The sequence below is a fragment of the Clavelina lepadiformis genome, chromosome 8, assembly GCF_947623445.1.
Source record: "Clavelina lepadiformis chromosome 8, kaClaLepa1.1, whole genome shotgun sequence".
Lineage (NCBI taxonomy): Eukaryota > Metazoa > Chordata > Ascidiacea > Aplousobranchia > Clavelinidae > Clavelina > Clavelina lepadiformis.
Window position 1 is genome coordinate 19156250 of NC_135247.1, and position 22991 is coordinate 19179240.

Sequence of the window (22991 nt, forward strand, 5' to 3'; positions counted from 1 at the left end):
CAGTACCGTGGTTACCAGACCTGGTTAGCTGTGGCCTGCTGGCACTTACTGCCCAGGAAGGAGTTTCAATTTACGCGCGACTGAGTTCGAGTCAGTTTTTTTGAATAGACAGCAACAGACTTTCACTTCTAGTCAAAGTTGTGCATATTTTGTGCTGGTGCGTTACTGTGATGGTGATGGTGGAGCTTAAACACCATCCCAAACGGGAAAATGGCAGCGACTTAATTGCAAATGTATCTACCATAGGCTATGTTGCTGTTGCCATTTTCAGCACAATAGGCTATAGAGGCAGCTTCTTTCCCTGAAGTTTCATCGTGCGCCAAGTGCAAACAGGTCCAGTATGCTGTGGAGTACTCAAGGTGTGACAACGGCACTCATAAAGCTCGTTGCATGAGGTCAAAATATATGCTCGGAGATGTAACCGCGAAACATTTGGTTTAAGTCTTCATGGTAGGCACATGCACCCCTACTGGAAAGTTAGTTTGATGCGCTCAAAAGTTGGATTCTGCGCCAATTCTATGGCGCAGAACAATTCTATAGAACACATAGCGAACATAAATTATATATTAAAATATGAAGCAGGATATATTTTGGCACTCTCATGGTTAACTTTATATTTTTCTACACGAGCTTTCGCAAGCATAAGCTTGCTTCTTCTGGTGTAATGTGAAAATATATAGATTTAGATTATATAGCGCACATAAGTGGACAGCGCACATAAAGTGGACAGCGCACAAGGAGCACATGCTGGCGTGTTCTGTTTCAGTGCAAAGTAGACAAGGCCCAGGTCTAGGCCTAGAAGGGGTCTGGTGCGGAAGTGCACAACCACATGATGCCTTTTAATACTCCGCCCCAGCTACTTAAATCGTGACGTCATCTGTCATCACGTCATCAACACTGCTTTTCATGAGCTTCAGTGCCGCACTTAAGGTGCGTTATTTTGCACTTAATGACTTGGCCAGAACTTCTGGGCACTCAATATTCAATTGATTTAAAGATTGAATAAGTCCAACTGTGTACATTACTGTGTAATTGCGCACCTAAGTACGCAATTTCTTTGCGTCTGAGCATTTTTGCGCACCGCACTTGTCATTTTTTGCTGTTTGACGTACCGGTACTCAAGATCTTGCTGAAACGCGGTCATACTGTGCAGTCCAGTTGAGTGCCTAGATGAGAAACTCTGCAGTCTGGTCAGCATTTTAGCCTCGCCACGACACAAAAAAGTTGGAGTTTAGTGTAAAAGTGCCCAACCAGAGGATGCATTTGTATACTGTACCCAGCTACTTAAATTGTGACGTCATTTGGTTGTGCACTTCTGTGTTAGACCGTAAAATTGATTGACATTTCCCTTGTATGACAGGATCAAGCTTTACTTTGGCTGTGTGTCATTTCATAGACATATTACGCTTGTGTATTGGATGAACCTGAATATAGGCCCATATATATTTATACACACTGAAATATGAGGAGGTAGTTCTGTAGCTGGAGATTGGAAACTTGTGCATCCAGACATTAAAGAAATAACAAACATTATCATGAACATACAACAAAGGTAAATAATATCAAACTAACAACAGCTTAACTTGATGCAATCTGATCATAGCTATATATGGGTTGTTTTAATTTTTTGCTAAAGTGGAAAGTGTGGCACCTGCACGCATGGGATTCATTCACGCTAAATATTTTACTCATCAGCCGATTTATAATAAATAAACAAAAATTTGAGGTTTCAATGCACACCATCACACCAAAATTTGCATGTTTGCTCACACGTTTTCTCACCGAAAACTGCCGTACTTTCAGTAGTTTTAATATTTAACACGTGACTTCAGTTATTAGGCTAGCTCAAAACTCAGCTGAACATTAAGGCAAATCTTTATGACCTTAGGTTACCTCAGATTATAGCTCGGAGGTTGAGTACATCTGCAAGATTGAGACACAAAAATGAAGCTTCATCGACAGAGGAACACACCACACTACTTTCGCAGCCATTGAAGAACTGCCCAACTCCACTTTATGCGAAAGCTGGCAGTGAAACATTCCAAACAGCAACTACAAAGTTAGACAATGGCCTCACTGTGACGTCACAACCTAAATTCGGAACTTTTTGCACCGTAGGAAGTAAGTTCACTGAAGTCAGTTTAAAATGAAGGTTATTCCTACATTTGAAGCCATAACATTTTTTTGAATTAGAAATTAATGAATTAAATCAAAAACTATTCTTATGTTGCCAAGAAAAATATTTATACTCATAACACTACCTACGAGATTATGTCATCAAACTTTTACTTTGTTGGGATTGCAGCATAATAAAATTGCTTAAAGATTTCTTTACTTCAGTGGTCCCCAACCTTTTTGTCTCCGCGGACCGGTCTACGTTTGATAATTCTACCGCGACCCACTAAAAGGGTGGGGGAGACGCAGATTTTTTTAATTTTCTTGTATTTGAACATGCATTCAAAATGAAATTGAAATTGAATTAAAACGAATATCAAGTGATTTAAATTTGCAAAATTTTCAATCCATCGTTAAATCAATGAGAACCCTGAGCTTGTTTCTCTGCAACGAGACGATTCCATCTGGGGATAATAGGAGATAATGACACTCGAAGTGTCTTGCTAACGTCCAGGTTATTCCGTTGCTTTGTTTTGGTTGCTGCCATTGCAGAAAAACCTCTCCAGACAATCGATTTCGAGAACTCAAGCGTGCCTACGCAACAAAAGGGGTTCCCACACTAATTAACAGTACCCTGTGCGGACCGGTACCAACTGACCTACGGACCGGTACTGGTCCGCGGACCGGGGGTTGGGGACCACTGCTTTACTTAACGCAAGTATGACAAATTCATTTTTGCAAACATGATATTGCTTGTAAGTGTTAGTCATTTGCATGTATTTTATTCCTATGCTTGCTTATTGCTACTACTAACCTACTGTATATATAAATTAGCTAATTTCTCAATAAACTTGATAATTATTAAGGTGATCATGTATTGATGTTTGTTTAAATCTTGCAATGGGAGGTTGTTGGATGAATCTCTTGAATTTAATTTCTAACCAGAACATCCTGTGTATTGCTGACACCACATTCTTCTTCTAGTTTTAGTGAATGCTGGATCACGGCATGAAGTATCTTACCCAAGTGGAGTCAGCCACTTCCTCGAACGAATCGCATTTTCAGGTTCTTCTCTCTACAAGACGAGGGACGAGATTTTACAAGCCATTGAGAAGTTTGGCGGAATATGTGACTGCCAGTCGTCACGGTTGGTTGGATCTGAAAGTGTTGGAGATAGCGTCGTTGGTGTGTTTTGTGATCTTCAATTATGTTCAAAATGTGCTGCAGGGACACGACGATTTACGCCGCGAGTGTGAGCCGCGATAAACTGGAACCACTGATCGAGCTTCTCGGTGACACAGTTTTTCAACCTCTGCTCACCGAGGCGGAATTTGAGCAAGCTTACGACAGCATACAGTTTGAAATTCAAGAGCTCGACAAAAAACCCGATTCAGAGCCGATGATGACAGAATTGATCCACGAGGTGATGATATTTGTTACTTTTGAATGATGTGCACTGATTATGATGTCATTGACGTGTTTCTTTAGTTACATTTTGAAAGTGATTTTGCATGACAAGTATATGAAAATTTATAGGCTGGTTTCCGTGGCAATACAGTTGGCTTGCCGCGCTACCCACAAGCGGACACTCTGCAGAACATCACCCACGATACTTTGAAGACGTTTCTTCGTAGTTATTACACCCCGAGCAGAATGGTGATGGCCGGGGTTGGAGTTGATCATGACGAAATTTGCCGATTAAGTGAGAAGTACATCACATGTGAGTCTGCATGAGCTACTGTGTTCACTTGTATTCAAACCTGCCGCAAGATTGTATACAATAGACAATACCTCTAAAGTTTTGATAAATTTTTTTAGCAACGGCAAAATCTCCGTCGTGGTCGTTGGACGGTCCAGTTCTCTTCGATAATTCCATCTCGCAGTACACGGGCGGAGAGGTCAAAGTTGAAAAACAATTCGATCTCTCAATGAGCGTCGTTCCGCTGCCCGACCTTGCTCATGTCTCCATCGGCCTGGAAAGTGTAAAGTTTACGGTGAGTCCATTTCTTTTGATCGAGTCTTATTTTCACCCAGGTAATGGTATGAAGCAGAATTTAATTACGGTTACTATGAATCTCGAAAGGTGTCACTGCATAGAATGGAAATATGAGTGAAATCATAAGTGGGAATATATTAGGCATCTCATCAACCAACAATAACTTTTTCCACAGCACGAAGACTTCATCCCGTTCGCCGTGCTCAACATGCTCATGGGAGGGGGTGGGTCCTTCTCTGCAGGTGGCCCGGGCAAGGGAATGTTCTCGAGGTTGTACAGGAATGTCCTTAACAGGTGAGCTTGTGGTGCCACGGAAAGTACAAAGCCCCTGATTATCACTGATAACTTTTTTTATGGCTTGGTAGGTTCCTTGATTTCATCCAGGGTTGACTTTGTGCAGTAAATCACGTCAACGCAGTTTCATGAGTTGAACAGAAAGCTCCAAAGTGCAGCTTGTTTTGTGCAGTGTTCCCATTGTGATAAATACAAATGTCTTACAGACATCACTGGATGTACGCGGCAACAGCGTTTCATCATTCTTACGAAGACGGCGGCATATTTTGCATCCAGGGAAGTTCACACCCGTCCAAACTGAGGGAATGTGTCCACGTGATCACACAAGAGTTCGTGAAATTAGCTCAAGGCACTGACCAGGTTGGTACGAGTAGAATATTAAGCTGGAAGACGCAACACACCAAGGCATTAGATTTTTACTTCCCGCCTTGAGACATGTTTTGGGGGAAGGCTTACATGACCTTACCTGACCAGTGAAGCTTAAAAGTTGTGCTTGGGAGTAGGTTTTATTTTATGAAAAATGCGATTTCTTTATGACATTGCTGCTGCACCACTCGCTCTTATCCTGCTTGTCATTCTATATCCATCTGGATTAACAAGTCTATATGCAACATGGTCATCGACCAGCACCTGCATGCTATTGTGATGTCACAAATATTTAACGATGCGTTGACCAATCTCAGGTCGAGTTGGAACGGGCAAAGAAGCAACTCCAGTCGATGTTGATGATGAATCTGGAGGCGAGGCCGGTCATCTTCGAAGATGTTGGGCGACAGATCCTGGCGACCGGGGAAAGAAAGTTGCCCCAACTCCTGTGCGACTTGATAGGTTTGTCGATCAACGCGCGCATATTTTTATTTGACAGACTGCTCCATTTTGAGCATTGATACGTCATAATACGCCAATACGTTCGCTTGTTTCAGAGAAGGTATCGAATGATGACATCGTGAGGATATCGCAGCACATGCTGCATAGCAGGCCGGCCGTCGCTGCCATGGGCGAGCTGAGGTGGCTTCCCACTTACAATGAAGTTGAAAATGCCTTGCTAAGTCGCGACGGCAAACTTAAGAAGAAATTCGGCCTCTTTGGAAGTTGATGACGTGTGTCCTGTCTTTTGTTTGCAAACAAACCACTACACTCATAAAATCATTAACGGCCTTGCGTGGTGGAACTAGCAAGGTCTCTAGTTCAATTTTTACTGTAAAATTTTGACAAGGAAACACAACATAGTTCATTCACGAACAAAATCACAGTGATCGACGCCATAACACGTTCTGGGTAGTTAGTGTCGAGTCTCTTTGCATAGCACCAGGAATCTATTCCGAATGAGTATAAGGTAAATAGCATGAGCGCAGAGCAGTCGCGCGACGACGTTCTAAATCGACGCAGCGACGATACAGAATGTGTCCGGCTTCTTCACGACGCTTTAAAACTTCAAATAAACTTTTGTCAGGTCTTTCCCCGCCTTCCAGGACCGTCCTGTTGCTACTAGGTGTCGCTCCAGATTTTACCTTGACTTTCAGAACTTTCCCCTCATCCGTCCTAGAACCGTCAATGGCAGATGTGAAGCTGTTAGCGGCCTAGTATGAAAGAGCCAGGCTCAGTTAAGCTATTTGCAATTCACCATAGACCAGGGGTCGGCAACCTGCGGCTCCGGAGCCGCATGCGGCTCTTTCATCCTTCTGATGCGGCTCTTATTAATTTTATTGCTACAGTAGAAACAAACAGAAGAACACTCGCGTCTTTATCTCACTGAGCACATTATAGTAATCACATTAATTAAATCTTACTGAATTAACTGCTTTTATAAATGCGACACAAGACAGTTTTGTTACAGAGTGTCGTTTTCGTTTTATTGTGAAAATAGTTTTGCGGCTCCCAGTGATTTTTATTTTGTGGAATATCGGTTAAAATGGCTCTTTAAGTGCAAAAGGTTGCCGACCCCTGCCATAGACCAAGCAGCAAAAAATTTAGCTCTCCTTTTATTACGTCATAATAAGACGCTTCTCTCACTTGTTGCGGGACTTTGACATCACGATGCCACCACTTGGCGTGCACGAGAGCTCGGGAATAGCGCTCCGACAAATCAGCGATCTGATTGGCCAGAAATAGTCTTTCGTCTTTTTCCTTAACGTAACGGTCGTCGCTCATCCATGACGACCGCATTAATACCTAGAATATGACGTCATAGTTTAATAACAAAGCCTAATTGTTGTGGGATTCGAGCTGAGTCACCTCGTTCCTGGGCATGAGCACCGCATCAATAGACTTGAACTCTTTCTTCACCTCCTCATCAGCGCGGGGAAGATTTCCGAGCGATTCAACATCCAGCTGCTCCAGGACGTTGCTCTCCCGGTACAAGCAGAGAGCAAGGAGCATGTGGAGGGCTCCCACCACCAGGGACCTGCGGAGGAAGATATGTAGATCGGATAATTTTGAGAGTTTCAGCAAAAAATGAACAAATTTTAGTCAAAGTTATTTCACCAACTATCAAACTAAGTTCTCATACAACTTACCTGGCCTCGACGTTCCTGCAGAAGATCAAAAGATTTCTCACTTGGATGACGCCGATCGTGCGTAAGAAACGACGCACGTCTCGCATGGCCCAAAGCGTGCGTGCACCTACGTCAGTCGTGCGTAACTGAACCTCTGGCGTGTGGTGTATGATGGAGAGCTGTGGAGAAAGCATTGAATTATGTGATGTGTTTGAGCTAATTATATGATGTCGCTGGACTGACCAAGTCAATGAGTCGGCAAAGAAGATGTTGAGGAAGCGGAAGCATCAACGCGATCGCGCGAAGACACTCTTCTCTTGCGAAGAGATCTACAACGAGGCAATTATAGAAGAAAGGACTTCTGTGGGGAGGACCAAGTTAGTGAAATCTCTGCTCACCATGAAGACCGGTCAAGGCTTGATGAGTGGGAAGTAGAAGGTCATCCTGATTCCAATGAGGAAAGATTACCATCCGGACATGCTTGCCCTTGTAAGATCTCCGCGCTGGAGCAGGAAGGGATGAGACATCGATGGACTGGAAGTCGAACCCCAGGAAGTAAAGTAGACCAAGAGAGCCTGAACATGAGCTTGACGTGGTTAAAAAGAAACTGGGGTTTTAACAGGAACAATTATTTACGATTCCCAGCATCGCGTAATACCGCGCGTCACTACCTTTAATATCTGCCACTGCTTCCGGCAACACCACAATCGGTTTATCGAAGTTTTCGTCTCGCGTCAGTCGGTCAGTCGCTTCCTCCACTAGTCCCAGGAAAAAAGAAATGACGTCACTGTCGCGCGTGACGTCGAGATTACCACTCAACCGTGATAAATGACCTTGAAGTTTGCAAAAACACTGTTCGGGGGAATCACCTAAACAGAGGCGAGGTTTAAGTTTTAAATTTAATTTCGTTTGAAAATTGTGGGTCGTGTTGTACAAATTCGTTTTGTTATGTATTAAACAAATAAGAATAACCGCATAATATGATTTCTAATTGTACCGCTCTCCACTAAAGGTGGCAGGTTCAGGCAGCCAGGTTCACTCTCGGAGATACTTCTTTGTAACTCGGCCGCTCGAATCTTTGATATATCGATCGTGACGTCACTACCGATCGCCACAAACGCATTCCACAATGCGGCATCCGGGTGCCTGATAAATAACGTCACAAACTGCACAAGCCTTGCAACACTTTTCATAAAAGCAAAATGACTGGAATGGCAAGGAGGCCCACCTTGACTTGAGAGCTTGCTTTGCGTTGAAGACAGCTCTCGACACCTGGCACGATGTTTGCAAATTTAAATAAAGGTGATGATAGAAAGAACGCAGCACGACGTCTGGCACTGGCCACAGACAATATATCACGCACTGGACACCTGTAAAAAATTTATGTTGATCAGCTAACCAACCTGGCCTAAAAATAAATTTTTAACACAGTAAATTCGTGTGTTTCATTGTGCTTATGACGTCACATTCGCGTTTATTTTAGCTTGACAATTATGCCTAGCAACGAAACTTTAACAACAGACGACATATAGCTATGCTGAAAGATGTTGGTTGTCAGGTTGGTGTTTTTGCTTGCAATTGCCATTTTGCAAACTCAATGTAATAGGGAAAATGAAAAGTTTCTCATCTATCGCTACCTTTCGTCAAGAAGTGGTTTGTGTTTAAGCGTAGCAAGACAAATTCAGAACAAAAAAGCAGTTTATATACCGGTTCTGACTACTGACTGCAATCTAAATAACACAGCTTGGCGATGGCTGAAACTGAAAGGAGGATTACTGAAAAATCTCAAGCACGATCGCTGTTTGGCTGCTGCGGAAAGAGGCGATGGAATTGGCAAGTTGCAGTTGCAGCCTTGCGACTCTGACAGTCATTATCAGCAGTGGAAATGCGACTCATTTTGTAATTTAGCTTTAGACAAGCCTATTCATGGCAGCTACTACTTGCTGGAACACAGCCTTGATGTTAGTAGCGGGCGCGAAGTTACTGGGGGCAAACCTGTAATGCGTCTTGCTGGCAGCACTTTGTCGGAAAAACGCTGGAACTCAAAGTGGATTATTCATGACGTAATAAGCGACGATAGCATCCGTTGTATCTGCGACGCTGGATCATCAAGTGTGACGTCAAAACCGTATATTGTGACGACAAGCGGGGGAGAGGTGGTTGGGGAAGCTTGCGTTTTTCCGTTCATTTTTCGCGGCGAAGAATTTTGGAATTGTGTCAAGTTGGACGGGAAAGATATTTGCGCGACGGTGCGCAACCTCGACCAACACAGGAACAAGTTTGGGGTATGCCCCGGGCACAAGCGAGGCACCTGGTCCAAGTGGTTGGGTGAACCCATGTGTGACAAGACCTGCGGGATGGGAAATGTTTACCGGAAGCGGAAGTGTTTGTTCCCACCGTGCCAGGGTGAAACCGTGGTCCGAGAGGGGGACCGAGTCTGCAACGTAGACAAGTGCGTTGGCGAGAAGACACTGACTATAGGTGGACATTCTGATCAGTTTCCGGCCTTCGGGGTGATGCAATACCTACACGAGCAAACCGTTGGAGTTTGTAAATTCCCGTACATCGCAGACGGGCGCAAACGTCAAAGCTGCATCAGCGATAAACGGAGGCAGCAACGCTGGTGTTCACTCACACACAACTTCGATGTACACCAGAAATGGGGCTACTGCTCAAACCAGACCAGAGCGGTTTGGTCGAGTTGGTCGCCCGTCGGAGGCGATCATCGCTCGTGCAGCCGAAGCTGCGGGGGCGGACGACTCACCCTGGAGAGGACGTGTCCCAATTACCCCACCCTATGCATCGGACCAAAAGAAAAAGTCGGTGAAAGCTGCAACACGGAGCCGTGCCCGATCTGTTATACAGGAAATGGTCAAGGCTACAGAGGGCGGAAGAATGTTGCGAACGACGGAAGTGTTTGCCAGCACTGGAACGACCAGTCAACGCATGTTCACATCGGCCTTCATGCAAGCGACTACTCCGAACTTGAACTGAATTACTGCCGCAACCCTGGCGGCAAACTACAAAGACCTTATTGCTATCGAGCCACGGCAGATTTGCCTTCCAGGATGTATTGCGATATACCAAAGTGCGGTACAGATCTATCCCGGTCGATCATATCTTACACCATACCCACAGATGTAGATGATAGTGACAACAGCGATCTACCTTGCATGCTGCCATACTTCTACAAGACAGAGTGGCTGGACACCTGCATGCTTCTAGACGAATCTCAGCCTGGCAGAGAAAAGTGCGGAGTGAGCCTACACAAGCAGAGATACTGCCCCTCTCACTACAGAGGGAAGTGGTCCGAGTGGAAATACGCGGGCGAGTGCAACCATGTGTGTAACGGCGGGTTCCAGGTTTGGTTCCGGAGATGTTATCTGGCACCGTGCCAGGGCAGAGCAGTGAAAATTGATCGAAGTAAACCGTGCAACAGTTTTCCGTGCACTTGGAAGCAACCAGGACTGAGTGAATGTTACAGCGGGTCGGGAATTCTGTACAGCGGGAATGTCAGCACCACCATACAAGGAAGGACTTGCTTGAATTGGAGCGATCAATCTCGACAAACAATCACCTTTCGAAATAACAGGTTACCGGACGGGATGACCAGGCTTGCTGGTAATCACTGTCGTAACCCCAACCCGGACGTATACAACGCTCCATGGTGTTATATCGACTCAGTTACGACAGACGGGGAGTCGTTTCGATGGGAATACTGTGACGTGCCAAGATGCCCCACTAAAGAAGCGGAAATATTTGGTCTACGCAACCAGATTGGCACAAACCAAATCAAACGGCCGTGCGTTTTTCCCTTTCGTGCTGCAGATGACAAATGGCACACCACTTGTGCTCTCTTCGATCCTCAGAACAAACCAACGTCCAATAGCAAGCGTTATTGCGCTAACGAATCAAAAAGCATCTATGACGGCACGTTTAAAGATAAACTCAAGTATGGACTGCTGGAAGCCACATACCTGATCTGCCCGACCCTAACACGAGGAACCTGGTCGCCGTGGTCTTCATCGGGTCATTGTAGCGCTGCATGCGGCGGAGGAAGGATCGTTCTCCGGCGCCGGTGCCTTCACCTTCCTTGTAGTGGAAGTGCGAGCAACGAGCACGATCGATCTGAAGCTTGCAACACGCAGCCATGCAGGGAGTGTCTGATCGGCAACGGGGCAGATTATCGTGGTGACGTGAACAGCGCTTATGAAGGTTCCAAGTGCTTGCGATGGTCACAGTTTAACGCAGACCAAACCCGCTTTATAACAGCCAACTACCCCGAATTGACCGAGTCTTTTTGCAGAAACCCTGGCGGCCTATCACCGCTTCCTTGGTGTTTCACTTCAACAGACTTGCGCAGATCATATTGTGACATAACCTACTGTGCCGTTGATCACTTAACCACAATTCCCTTCACGGTGCCTTTGCCCGGGTTTAACGATACCGCTGCACCCTGCCACTTCCCGTATCGATACAAGGATATGTGGTTTTCTTCATGCTTCAAGCTGACCACACACTCCCCCTACTTCTGTCCGGTGGTCAAGGAGCCACAGAACGATGACAACATGACGATTGGTCTCTGTCCACTTTCGTTCAGAGGCAGGTGGACAGCTTGGAAGAAAACGAAGTCCTGCAGCAAAATGTGCGGAGGGGGGAAAGTTGTTTACGTGCGAGAATGTCTGTTTCGTGACTGCGTGGGCAGCAAGTTTAAAACGGAGGGAAGTTGCAACATCCACCCGTGCAACTTCAAGAAAGTGCTCCGGGAGAACATCGACTGCTCTATTGGTGAAGGAATCAACTACGTGGGCACGACATTGATCACCAAGTGTAAAGGGTGGCGGCTGATGCCTCGTCAGGGTCATTCTCACTACTCAGGAAAATCGGGCATAGACCTGACAAGCAAACTGTGCAGGAATCCGAGCCCGCTTGGAACCCGACGCGGGCCGTGGTGCTACATTGATGTTGAACGAGGAACGTGGGAATATTGCGACATTCCTAGATGCCCCAGCCACGAAGGAGAAGTTAGAACCATTGCCGGCCCTGTGATAGACCGAGCCTGTCACTTCCCCTTCAAACTTAACGGTGTTTGGCGCGAGACGTGTACGCCGTATGGCAGTGGTGGCTCCACATTTTGTTCCACTGTGGCTGGAATTGAACAGAACCCGGAAAACCCTGATGACAAGCACTGGGGTCAGTGCCCCTCCGTCCGTCCTGATTGGCCGGAGAACGATAGGTTCGTTACGTCATGGGCGCTGTACCCCGGGCCAACGCGATGCAGCAAGCAGTGCGGGGGTGGGCAGCTCCGGTATTACCGCAGGTGCAGAGTCGGCGATTGCAATGTGGAGCCGAGGGAGAAGAACGTAGGGTCCTGCAACACCCAACCTTGCAAAGAATGCATTGAAGGAGACGGAATCAATTACAATGGAACAAAGAACTGGTTTGAGGGGACAGAGACATCATGTAGAGACTGGTCCACACTGTCCGTATTAGACGGACGTAACTATCTTCGCCTCGACGTGTTGGGTGATCGAAAGCATTCATATTGCAGAAATATATCACCTGATCATTACGCCAGCCCAGTGTGCTTCGCCATCTCATCCGGCAGAACGATCCTAGAGGCTTGTGACATTCCCAACTGCATTCGAGGCTTGGACAGAGTGGCCATCATCGGTCCAGTCAAATCAAACAGAGGTCTCTGCCATTTTCCATTCAAAGTCAAGGGTAAGCTCAAGTACGGCTGCCAGCCATTCCCAGCTGGACACGGTGCCTACTGCGGGCATGAGGTGGGCGAGCACGACGTGCTGTCTGAATCAAAGTTCGGGCGTTGCTCGACTCATGCTGTGGGAATTTGGAGTGGTTGGGAAAAGGCGAAATGCCCGCAACCGTGTGGCGCCCCGGAGCAAGTGTACATCCGGCATTGCAGGTACCAACCATGCTTTGGGCCGTCGACGAAAGTGGAAGGTCATTGCGCAACGCAGAAGTGTGATAAGACGAGGACATGCTACGATGTCCGAACAAAGGGTGTCGAATATAAAGCGCCACCACCCGGTAACACCCCCTACCAATGTTTTAGATTCCCCATTCCACAGGCAGTCACATTATGCCAAAACAGTGTCGATTCAGGACAACCCAGACCATTTTGCCCAGTGCTGAGGAATGAGAGCGAAGGAGGCTTGCTCAACATGCAATGCCCGATCTTCCCTTGTCCAGACTCGATAGTGGGACCGGTCATGGCTCTCACTCACAATAATCTTCAAGAGGAAAAAGTTCTCAGACCCCGGGAACTTCCCTGCGTGTTTCCCTTTGTGTCGAAGGGGGTCAGTTATTTTGAATGCACGACGGCCCCATACCCCTATCAACGTCATCCAGAGAGAAATTCAAACGACCATCGGTGGTGTGGGACCCTTTCAAATGTCGACGATCACCCGCAAGAGTGGGGCCTCTGCAAACCATCTTACCAGGGAACCTGGCATCAGTGGGCCCGGTCCCAGTGTACCGCGGCAAACGTTGGTTTCCAGAAGCGCACCTGTTTGTTTCCACCCTGCAATGGCGCAGGATGGCGCATAACTATGAGCACCTGCAAGGACATGATCAACCAGGTGCCACAGTGGACCGCTTGGAACCAGTGGACTCCTTGTGGATCTTGTCGCATCGTTAAAACGAGATCTCGTGTCTGTCTGACACGGGCCTTTAAAGAAATAAGCCACGACCGCAAAGAGAAGAGAAATCATTGCGCCGGTCACTCGACTGAAACGCAACCTTGTGATGACACGACTACGTCACAAAAAAAAGCTTGTAAAGCTTCTTACGTCACAGGTGACGTCGATCAAAGTGAAGTGACGCAACTTCTGTCAGTATATACAGAAAGAGTGGGTAACAGCGCGAACAGCATTGATGGGACAAAAAAATTTGCATTGTTGGTGATTGCTTTGCTGGTTGTAGCATGAGACTTTATGCTGGTTAACACTGGTCTGCAGTTCACGCGGAATATCGCTGTTGACTGAACGTTGCTGGTTAAATTTATTGTTTATTTGAGGGTAACTCTCTTAACATCGACCTGAGTGAGTGCTGACGAATTTAGCCCATTGTTTTAATTCCGTGTGTTGCAAATGTGATGTATACCGCATGCATTATTAAACAACTACGAAAAGCATTACGGGCTTATATCGCTTTATACGATTCGTATAAGGTTGGCTTGATCGGTACAAACCTGCGTTCAATAGGACATTTGCCAGTCTTCCTGTTTCGCCGATACTCTGCCATTGCTGGCCTGATGATAGAATGGCCAGCTGCACGTTGAATGGCTCGCATAGGACCAGGTCTTCCTCGGTGATGATGTAACGTTCCATAGACACTGGAGGGCGCTCTTGCGGGAATTGGTCCGGGCAAAAGGCGAGTAAACCTGAACAGGGGATAGTTAGTTTAACGCGACACAACTTTAGTTGATGCAGCTGGGATGAGGATGCCCAAAGTAAAATCTTTAAAAATCAAATCTCAAAGGATTCGAATCCAGCTGCACACTTTCGAATTCTACAAATCGCTTTCTATGAAAATTTAAAGCTCGCATAATGAGGAACACGTCACTTGAACCAGTACGGACTTTGTAGAAAAGTTGCAAAGGCGGAGAATAAGCAAATTTAAGGCTTGGTCATTTTAACTTTCATGTTATTCCAGCTATGCCTGTATAAGCGTAGATCAGCTTTAAGCGCAGTGTAATCCACAAATCCAGGCAGGGCTACCATTTTTTTAAATTTAAAAATAAGCTAACAACATTCATATAGCTATGAAAACTGTCCGAGTTGGCACAAGTGTGCATTTGCTCTTAATGAAAGCCACCTTTCTCCATATCAGCATACGTTGCAATGTGCATCAAGTTTGAGCAGCGGAGCTCTGACAGGAATTTCTTCTTCGTAGCTTTCACTCCGATAATGGGCCGGCAGTCCAAGTATTCGGCCACCTGTGCCACAAACCATGAAATTTTTAGGAAATTCTTCATGAAACTTTTTGGTGGAATATCGCTATTAGCAAGTCGAGTGCTAAGTGAAATAAACTTTTAAGAAAATACAGTTGTTGGACGATCTGGTTATTGAACAGAACTCCATCAGGCGAATAATTCCCGAACCTTCCTGCATTCTTCTTGTGCTTCTGAGAGCTGACGCTTTGGACTCCAAACCTCGCCGTTTAACTTGAGTGAATTTGTCATGCTGGGGCTGCCTATGACGCAAGCATGACGTGGAATCTCAACCTGCAGAAGCAGTGAAAGCAGAAAACATGAAACGAGGTGTATGCAGTGTTGTAAAAACTGTCAGCGTTTAAGGCAGCACCTGTCTGTATGGTGTGAAGTATCTTCGTGCGGTTAAAACGTTTGTTCCTGTCGATGTGGCAGACACCAGGCCACTGATCTCTCCCTCTAACCCTGCCTTCTGCAGGGAGGCCAGGTCGTATTCGTGTGCGTAGGTCTTCATCAGTTCCGATGTCCTTAAAATGAAAAGTTCACACAAAGCACATTGACAAAAGCACAAATGCATGTTGCTGACAAGTCTGGTCAACAACTTCACATTTGCTCCTACAACCTATTACCTGATGGTAGATTTGGAATTTCCATCAAAATTCATCGTTTCTCTTTCTCGTTGGCTGCAAAAAAACGATATAAAAGTTCAAAAATCTTTTCTAGAATACTAACCTATGCTTCTACGTACTAGTTTGCAAGCGCCATGATGGAGGGTGACGTCATAATGTTAAAATCTTCCCCAAGTGGCCTGCCAGTGGAACCAACCAATTGATCGAACGGAATCTAGATAGGATGTGACGTTTGAAATTGTCATTTTTTCCATTAAAGCAATCCAGGTACCTTCCAAAGCACTCCATCTGGCACGAAGCAGATGCTGGAACCAGGTTTGAGCTGATTTAAAGCCACAGCCAGTGGTCCAAGGAGGATGGCGTGAAGCTTCGTGTATGGGTTTGTCACCGGTCCTTCCGCTGGATTTGCAGCTACTACAATAGAAACAACATAACTTTGACCTTGTGTGAACTTATACCTTCCAGATTGACAAAGATACTTTCAAATCTTACTCACAAAAATGAACCTTGGAAAATGTTTTGAAAACCACTGGGGCTTCTGTACCTGTTCCAGCCTTTACCATCGAGCCTCCTTCGACCGGGATGAGGATTCCTTTCAAAGCGAGAGATTTGTTGAACTCACTGGGACTTGTGGTCTTGTCAGGAGGAGATCCTGTGTCGCCGCCTCCCATGTGAGCAGTGGGCTGTCTGCTGATTGGTAATTTGATTGGAGATTTCTGGGTCAAAGTTGGCAATGACCTGTCACAAACCATCAAAGTTTGTTCGTTATTGATCCGGTCAATCAGTGGATGGTGCTTTCAAGCTTCTCTCACCTGCTCTCTGTGTTGTATATATTGGTGAGGTTGCTGGCTGGATCATCTTTCCTTTCATCTCTTATCAGGTCAGTCAACTCTTGCACGGTGTCAATGACCTTTGTTGGATCGACCACATGATCAGACAATAGGTAACTACAGGTTACCTGGCCTTTTCTCAGCACGTGCGCAAGAAAACCTTTGACAAGAAAACAGAAAATATCAAACGGCAACCTTGGAAAGAAATGAGAAATGTGGATTAGAAGCAAACCTTGTTGGCAGGTTGAATAGACAACGATTGTGAGATCATAACCAGGAGACAAAATGTTGTCGACTTGCATGATAGATATATAATCACTGGACTCAAACTCTTTGTCAACGCCTGAAAAACCTAAACAAGGAAAACAAAATTAAGTGAGGACTGAGCAAACTCATAACTCATTCCATACACAAGCATGTGAAGTCAATACAGGACACCACCTCATCTGATGCATGGTGTGCTAGTTTTATTGTTGTACTCAGTTATTGTTTAGCCGAAAAGTTTATTGTTGTAAACATACTTAGTTGTCACGCACTACAAGGTTATTTGTCGATACCTTTGTGTTCCATCGATGGAATTTGAGGAAGTTTTTTTCTTGCCTGGAGCATCTCTCTTCGCTTCCAACACTCCCCGAACGCAAAAGAAAGTAAATTTTCACCGAGTCGATGTAAAATGACCTGAGGCACAGCCAGATAAATTGTCATTTTAATATCTGACAATCACCATAAATAACCTTTCTAATGTAACTTGTACTTGGTAAAATATTCCAACTTAATAAGGGACTTGAGATACAATGTCAAGTTTTCAACTGACTGAATGAGGTCACAATAAGCATTGTAATTGAAGAATGCACCTGAATAGCTTTGTAGCTCTCGCAAAGGTATTTTTCCTTCTCATTAAGTGCAGAGACATCCTCAGACCTGAGCAAGTACAGAACCTGCTCTTCCTCACTGATGTGGCGCCTTAAAAACTTCACAGCAGCCGACAACTCCTAGATGTATGAATACAACTGTGAGCAACATGAGACATCGCATTTGTAAAAATTTGAGTTTTACCGCAAACTATCGATATCCAACCACTAAATCATATAATTCATTTGTGTTCTGTATTATGATCAGCATATTTTGAAAATAAAAATCAAAAATTTGGACCCAAAAATAGTTTAAATGCAAAGGTAAATATTGACACTTGTTGCACTCAAAGTACTTGGAAATAAGAGTTTTAAAATTGCCAAAAACATGATGTAAAAGCATCCTTGAGAGTTTGTAAGCTCCATTTATTGGTTATTCCCATGTTACATTGTCATTGTAATTTGCTCACCTTTTCTGAAGTTGAGTGTTGCGTGTACAAAGCAACCTGACATTCCAGTGATAAAATGACATCATCAGATGCTACCTTCCTTGCAAGTTGTAGCGCGCGTTCGCAGCGATACAGTGCATGAGTGTATCTGCCCTCATGCGCATAAGCCTCTGCATCCTGCACATGGAACTATCGGTAATTTTTTCCTGGGATTACTTCGCTTAAAACTGCATTTTGATTATGACGACACAAAGGTCCACCTTCTTCATGCACTTGCATTCAAGCGAGTCGTTGCCCGGGATGCTTTGACCCAATTTCAAAGCTCGTTTGAAGATTTCTCGCGCATTCTCAACTCTTCCGGCAACAAGTTTGGAATCTCCTTGGAGAAGAAGACCTTCCACTTCCATCTGTTTGTCACTTAGTTGGCTGTAAATTGCAGGTTGTCACGAAGATCTAAACATATGGTAATGAACTGGAAAATGCATTAAACTTACTTGGCCGTCTTTATCATTTTTTCGAAGAATGCAAATGACTCATTTGACCTTCCCTGGTTGAGCAAAGTTGTTCCCACGTTCTGATAAGCGGAAGCCAGCTCAACCAAGAGCTTATCATCTGCGATAAAATTTAACATAGGGTTTCCGATTAGAGTTCGAAGAATGCACCGGAATGACCACAGTGTTATAACATGAGCAAGACATAGGAGTAAGACCAAGCATTAATACCAACCCGGGTGGACTTGTAGGTACGCATTGCTGTGCACCTGAGTCAACCACTCCTGGTAGTACACGAGAGCTGAGGAACGGTCTCCAAGCAACTCGTAGATTTTGCCGATTAGAAAATTTGCCTAATAGTATTAACACAAAAAGACCTTCATTTGCATGAAACAGGACATCTTGTTTGTTTCAGTGAGAAACAATGCACTATAAAATGTTGCGCAGTCCTACTTTCAAGTTTGTAACAATATTTATCATTTGAAGCACAACAACATTTTGCAAACTTGATGAATTCAACCTGCATCATGTGAGTGACTCCCTTTATGTTCTTGCCAGGCTCAATACTCTGCAGAAGTTCTTTAAATTTGAAAGCTTCTTCCAAGGCTCTCTCGTACAGGCTCAAAGCCATGTAAGCGAGGCACAGATTGTGGTGGATTTCACAATCACAATCCAAGCTCCAATGATATCTGAATAAAAGAGATTCACTTCAGTTCAATTTCCTTCACGTTATGTATGAAATGATTTGGCCAAATGCACATGGTGCTAGTGTTCATCTTGACAGCACCTGTACTGCTCAGTGTCATCCTTCAATGCTTTTATGATGTCATCTTGAAGTGATGTCATCCTCAAGTATGCAGATGCGGCCTCCGCACATCTCTCGTTCTGCATGAGCGCACTCCCCATCCGCATCAGCACCTTATTTGGGCAACAAAAATATAAATTGATTGTTTTCATGTCAATCGAAACAAAATTAAATTTCTTTTAAATATTATTTACATATATTGTTTTCACAAATATATAAAAGCTGACAGCTTGGAAATGTTATGTTGATAACAACGAACAGCAGCTGAATAAGTAAGACTAAATTACTTAAATAAATTACTAACCTGTTTTTCAAACATTATGTCATTGTGGTACAATGTTAGTGCAATGCATGCTTCATAGTGGTCAAGACATTTGTCTAACTACAGAATAACATAAAAGATATCAAAAATGTGGACGACTATTTCAATATTAAGGCATAAAAGTTTTTGTCAGAATTAAACAAACTTCATGTAACCTGGCCATCTGATTCCTCGCAACAAGCCAGTTCATAGTACATTTTCATCAATAACACTTCGTCCGTGTTCAACGAATCTGACTTTTTTTGTTCTAAGTTGATTCGGCAGATCTCAATGGCGGCATCCAGTGTTGAGATGGACAGTTTAATCTCTCCGTTTCTTTGCAACGAACACCCCATAATGTAGAGTTGTGTCACAACATCTTTAAAGGCAAAACATTTTAATTATTACTGATGTGCGAAGCATGAATTCATGGCACACATTCATAATAAATTATCATTATTCACAAGCTTTTGGTGATTTTGTTTGCAAAATCACAAATACTGGAAATAGGTTTCTGAGTGCATATTACTTTACCGGCGATAAATTTTCAACTGTTAAGTGTCTACCATGGCTATATGTGCAACAAACTGTAATGTACATCGAAGCATTGCAGTGCCTCTAATGACCATCGCTAGCACCTTGTTTATCGATGTTCTCCGGGAGTGAGACAACTTCCCTCCCAAGTCTCAATAATTCAACGATGTGTTTGGAAATTTCTTCTTTCGAATTTTCTCCAATCAGACTGTTAAGATGAGACTGGATAAGATTTCTCCTTTCTTCATTTGCCATTTTATCTCTATTGGGAGTGAACTTTGGAATTTCTTTCAACAGCATTCAATGTTAGTACAAACCTGCCAATTGGTTAAACCATTTTCTATAGGCCTACTGGTAAAGGCTTATGACCTATATTTTACAAAGATTATATTGATTCATGTTTTGAGTCTAATGTAGAAGTGCACAACCACAAGATGCACCTGTATATCATGATATAACCTAGTCCATAGTACGATTTAGCCTATAATTTATATAAACAAAGAAAAATTGGTTGTATGAAAGCCAATTTTCAGTTTTTAATAATAGGGCTCAAAGGCCTAAACAAAAAATTGCAGGATTTTTCATGGAAAATTACCTTACTTTCCAGCAGAGAGCTAGCTTAGTAGCTCTGCAGTTGATTACGATTTCAGTACCGTAACCTATCATACGGCATCTATAGGCCTACTTAAAATTTAATATTTCCCCAGTTATAAATTTTGATCAACAGTGGAACCCAGTAACTGCACCAAGAAGAAGAATGACATAACTTGCATTGTACAATAGCCAATAATCTACGTTTTACCACGTTACGCTGGAAATTTGTTGCAATTAATAGAAGGTTGAAAATAAGCTGCATAAAAACAAAACATGAACTGATCAAACAATTAAATCTGCGTGAATCGTTGTGAATAAGACGCTGAAACTAGGAAACAATTTTATTTATTTCACGCTGTAACAATGATCTTAAAGACATCAAAATATTTCTTTTTGTATTGTATTGTTTATTTTTCACCATTAATTGTGAGGAGTGAAAGTTAGGATGCTAACCGTTGTATTTATAGCACAATAAAATACATGCTCACGAAAAATCATCAAGCAAGAAAAATTGTCAAAGCCCAAGGGCTGAACTCGATGCCAGGGACGGCATCTTATGACGTGTTTATATATTTACTAAGTTGATGTTGTCTGAACCGTGTCAACCAAATTTTAACGTTAAATAAGAAACAGGAAATAAGAAACAGCTTTTGCTTGCAAGTTGATGCGCAATTTATCATCCAATGCGAGTGTTCGCATTTTGGCTAAATTGCATTCACCTGGCTTGGTCATGGGATGGAAGAGTTACTGACTTGAAGCTGGGAGTTGAATGCTGCTCGATAAGATTGGCGCACAAATCCCATCCTTCATCGCAGCAGACATTGACAATGCACTCGTTGCTATGTTTGAGCAGAATTTGGTAAAAATACACGAACTATGCATTGGGCTGATCTAAACAAAGTTTGTTGTGAGTATTCCATCATATTCTACCCCGGCTGGATGATATTCGTACGATCAGGCACTAACTTTATGTTTTTATTATTCCAGGTTGTTGGCGTCTAGTTGTGTGTTTAGTAAATGTTTCTACGTCATAGCTCCAACCTCATGTATCAACATCATCGATCTTTTATTCAAGGTAATCGCGAAAAATCCGGTTGATGTCCAGCCTAGAAAATGAGTTATATACGAACCAGCAGGAGAGAAAGTTAGTTCCTGACGACGATTTAAAGCAGCTCTACTTTGACTGCTCCTATAGAAACACATCATATAAAACATCACACAACTCAAACGTATTTTTGATTTGAAAAAAGTGTTAAAAACAAAAAACAACTGATTCCACCTTCACATAACTCACGGTAGGTCATAGGCCATAGGTCATGCAAGTTTTGTTAATGCTGTTTCGATTTTAATGGATGATAATTTTGGTCTAGAATATTGAGTTCATGGTCATATTAGTTAATATAGTCAGAGCTACAACAAAGCTTCACCCTCACCACCAGCCACGGCTACGACGCCTCGAGAACAACGCCCTACGACAGGCATGTGCAACCTTTTTCACTGGAGGGCCAAATACAAAATTTTGAATGACAATGCGGGCCACATGATTTTTTCAGAAAAAATTAGTATCATAAAACGATTTTCCTATGCAGTTTATATAGTTAAGAAATAGATTTAATGTAGTCCACGACACGAAAATGCGAAAATTTCGAAAATTTCCATTGCTTTGATGTAAACTGCATCAAATAGTGATGGCTAGTATGAACTTCTAACATTTTGCTGAGCACCACGCGGGCCGCTTGGAACAACCTGGCGGGCCGCACTGCGGCCCGCGGGCCACTGGTTGCACATGTCTGCCCTACGAAGACCATTCCTGACCCTCTTCTCTTCAACTTACACAACCATGATGTCGTGCCTCTGATACAATAACCGGCGGGATACTGACCCACAACACACATTCAAGTGCATGCCCGACATCTTCTGTTTAATCTTTCAGTATGGGGTGTGCCGAGGCCACATAGTTTAAAGATGAGATTGAGCAATTTACAGACAAGTAAATCGCACAAAATTACCAACCTCAACAACCTCTTCATCCCATCGACAGTCATGGTGTCGAGGTTCTGTTTGTTCCAAGACAACCGCAACAATGGCTGGTGCCCATGGTCCTGTTAAGAAAAGGGAATCAGTGATTGTTACTTTGTAGTTTACACCATCGCGATTAAAGAAATTGGTATTTATATCTTTTGATATAACCAGGTGGCCTAAAAGCTTAAAGTTGGAACTGTTGAACTATTGAACGCGTTCGTACTTGCTACCGGCTGTGGCATGATTTCTTTCCTTCTCTTTCTTTCTTAAGTAGAAGCTGCGCAAACAATCGGTTCACATTCGCTTCAACCAACTTCCACCATTCCTCCACTAAACGCTTTTGTCTGTCCTTCAACCCCGTCCCTTCCAGTTGCTCGATTCCCTCAGCTTCCACTTTGGGCGCCATATTGGTTACTCGACCACAGTAATAACGAGTGACCTCAGTGAAGATTTGCTGGACGAGTCCTCGGAATGTCACAAGTTGATTACTTTATACAACGACTTCTTTTCTAACGTCCAAATGGAGAAACTTTCAGCAGCACAACCAAGCTGCTGTGGAATCACTACAGTGCAGAGATAACCACTGACGCACGCAATTAACGACAATTAACACAAAAAGCGCCGCTTCAAG

The 22991-nt window shown here is 43.8% G+C and overlaps 3 protein-coding genes and 1 long non-coding RNA gene across 5 annotated transcripts; 2 read left to right on the forward strand and 2 right to left on the reverse strand.

The window, feature by feature from the left end:
* Positions 1 to 1364: 1364 nt before the first annotated feature.
* LOC143468506 (mitochondrial-processing peptidase subunit alpha-like) lies at positions 1365 to 5562 on the forward strand. The gene is made up of 10 exons (XM_076965774.1): positions 1365 to 1552; positions 1889 to 2121; positions 3100 to 3262; positions 3343 to 3538; positions 3652 to 3835; positions 3934 to 4109; positions 4287 to 4405; positions 4612 to 4765; positions 5089 to 5233; positions 5329 to 5562. The coding sequence occupies exons 1-10, from the start codon at positions 1536 to 1538 to the stop codon at positions 5499 to 5501; spliced, it is 1560 nt and encodes a 519-aa protein (XP_076821889.1). The 5' UTR covers positions 1365 to 1535; the 3' UTR covers positions 5502 to 5562.
* A 159-nt stretch (positions 5563 to 5721) lies between these two features.
* On the reverse strand, positions 5722 to 20122 carry LOC143468469 (uncharacterized). Of its 2 annotated transcripts, none has more exons than XM_076965709.1 (30): positions 19849 to 20122; positions 19387 to 19589; positions 19214 to 19291; positions 18892 to 19022; positions 18625 to 18793; positions 18340 to 18457; positions 18108 to 18225; positions 17874 to 18039; positions 17635 to 17790; positions 17168 to 17305; positions 16871 to 16991; positions 16546 to 16665; positions 16296 to 16473; positions 16028 to 16221; positions 15755 to 15897; positions 15603 to 15697; positions 15484 to 15537; positions 15228 to 15381; positions 15026 to 15148; positions 14740 to 14860; positions 14114 to 14305; positions 8129 to 8270; positions 7898 to 8046; positions 7572 to 7769; positions 7299 to 7475; positions 7144 to 7229; positions 6922 to 7079; positions 6641 to 6809; positions 6419 to 6577; positions 5722 to 5985 (listed from the first exon to the last, which is right to left on the reverse strand). In XM_076965709.1, exons 1-30 carry the CDS (start codon positions 20042 to 20044, stop codon positions 5722 to 5724), a joined length of 4470 nt encoding a protein of 1489 aa, XP_076821824.1. In that variant the 5' UTR covers positions 20045 to 20122. The 2 variants fall into 2 exon arrangements, with proteins under 2 accessions (XP_076821824.1, XP_076821825.1); XM_076965710.1 differs by having other exon boundaries at positions 5807 to 5947.
* On the forward strand, positions 8430 to 14053 carry LOC143468464 (uncharacterized). The gene has a single exon (XM_076965699.1). It carries the CDS (start codon positions 8445 to 8447, stop codon positions 13848 to 13850), a length of 5406 nt encoding a protein of 1801 aa, XP_076821814.1. The 5' UTR covers positions 8430 to 8444; the 3' UTR covers positions 13851 to 14053.
* A 785-nt stretch (positions 20123 to 20907) lies between the features above and the next one.
* Positions 20908 to 22877, reverse strand: LOC143468573 (uncharacterized). The gene is made up of 4 exons (XR_013119002.1): positions 22584 to 22877; positions 22352 to 22440; positions 21305 to 21444; positions 20908 to 21229 (listed from the first exon to the last, which is right to left on the reverse strand). It is a non-coding gene; the product is annotated as an uncharacterized LOC143468573 (long non-coding RNA).
* Between the last annotated feature and the right edge of the window lie 114 nt (positions 22878 to 22991).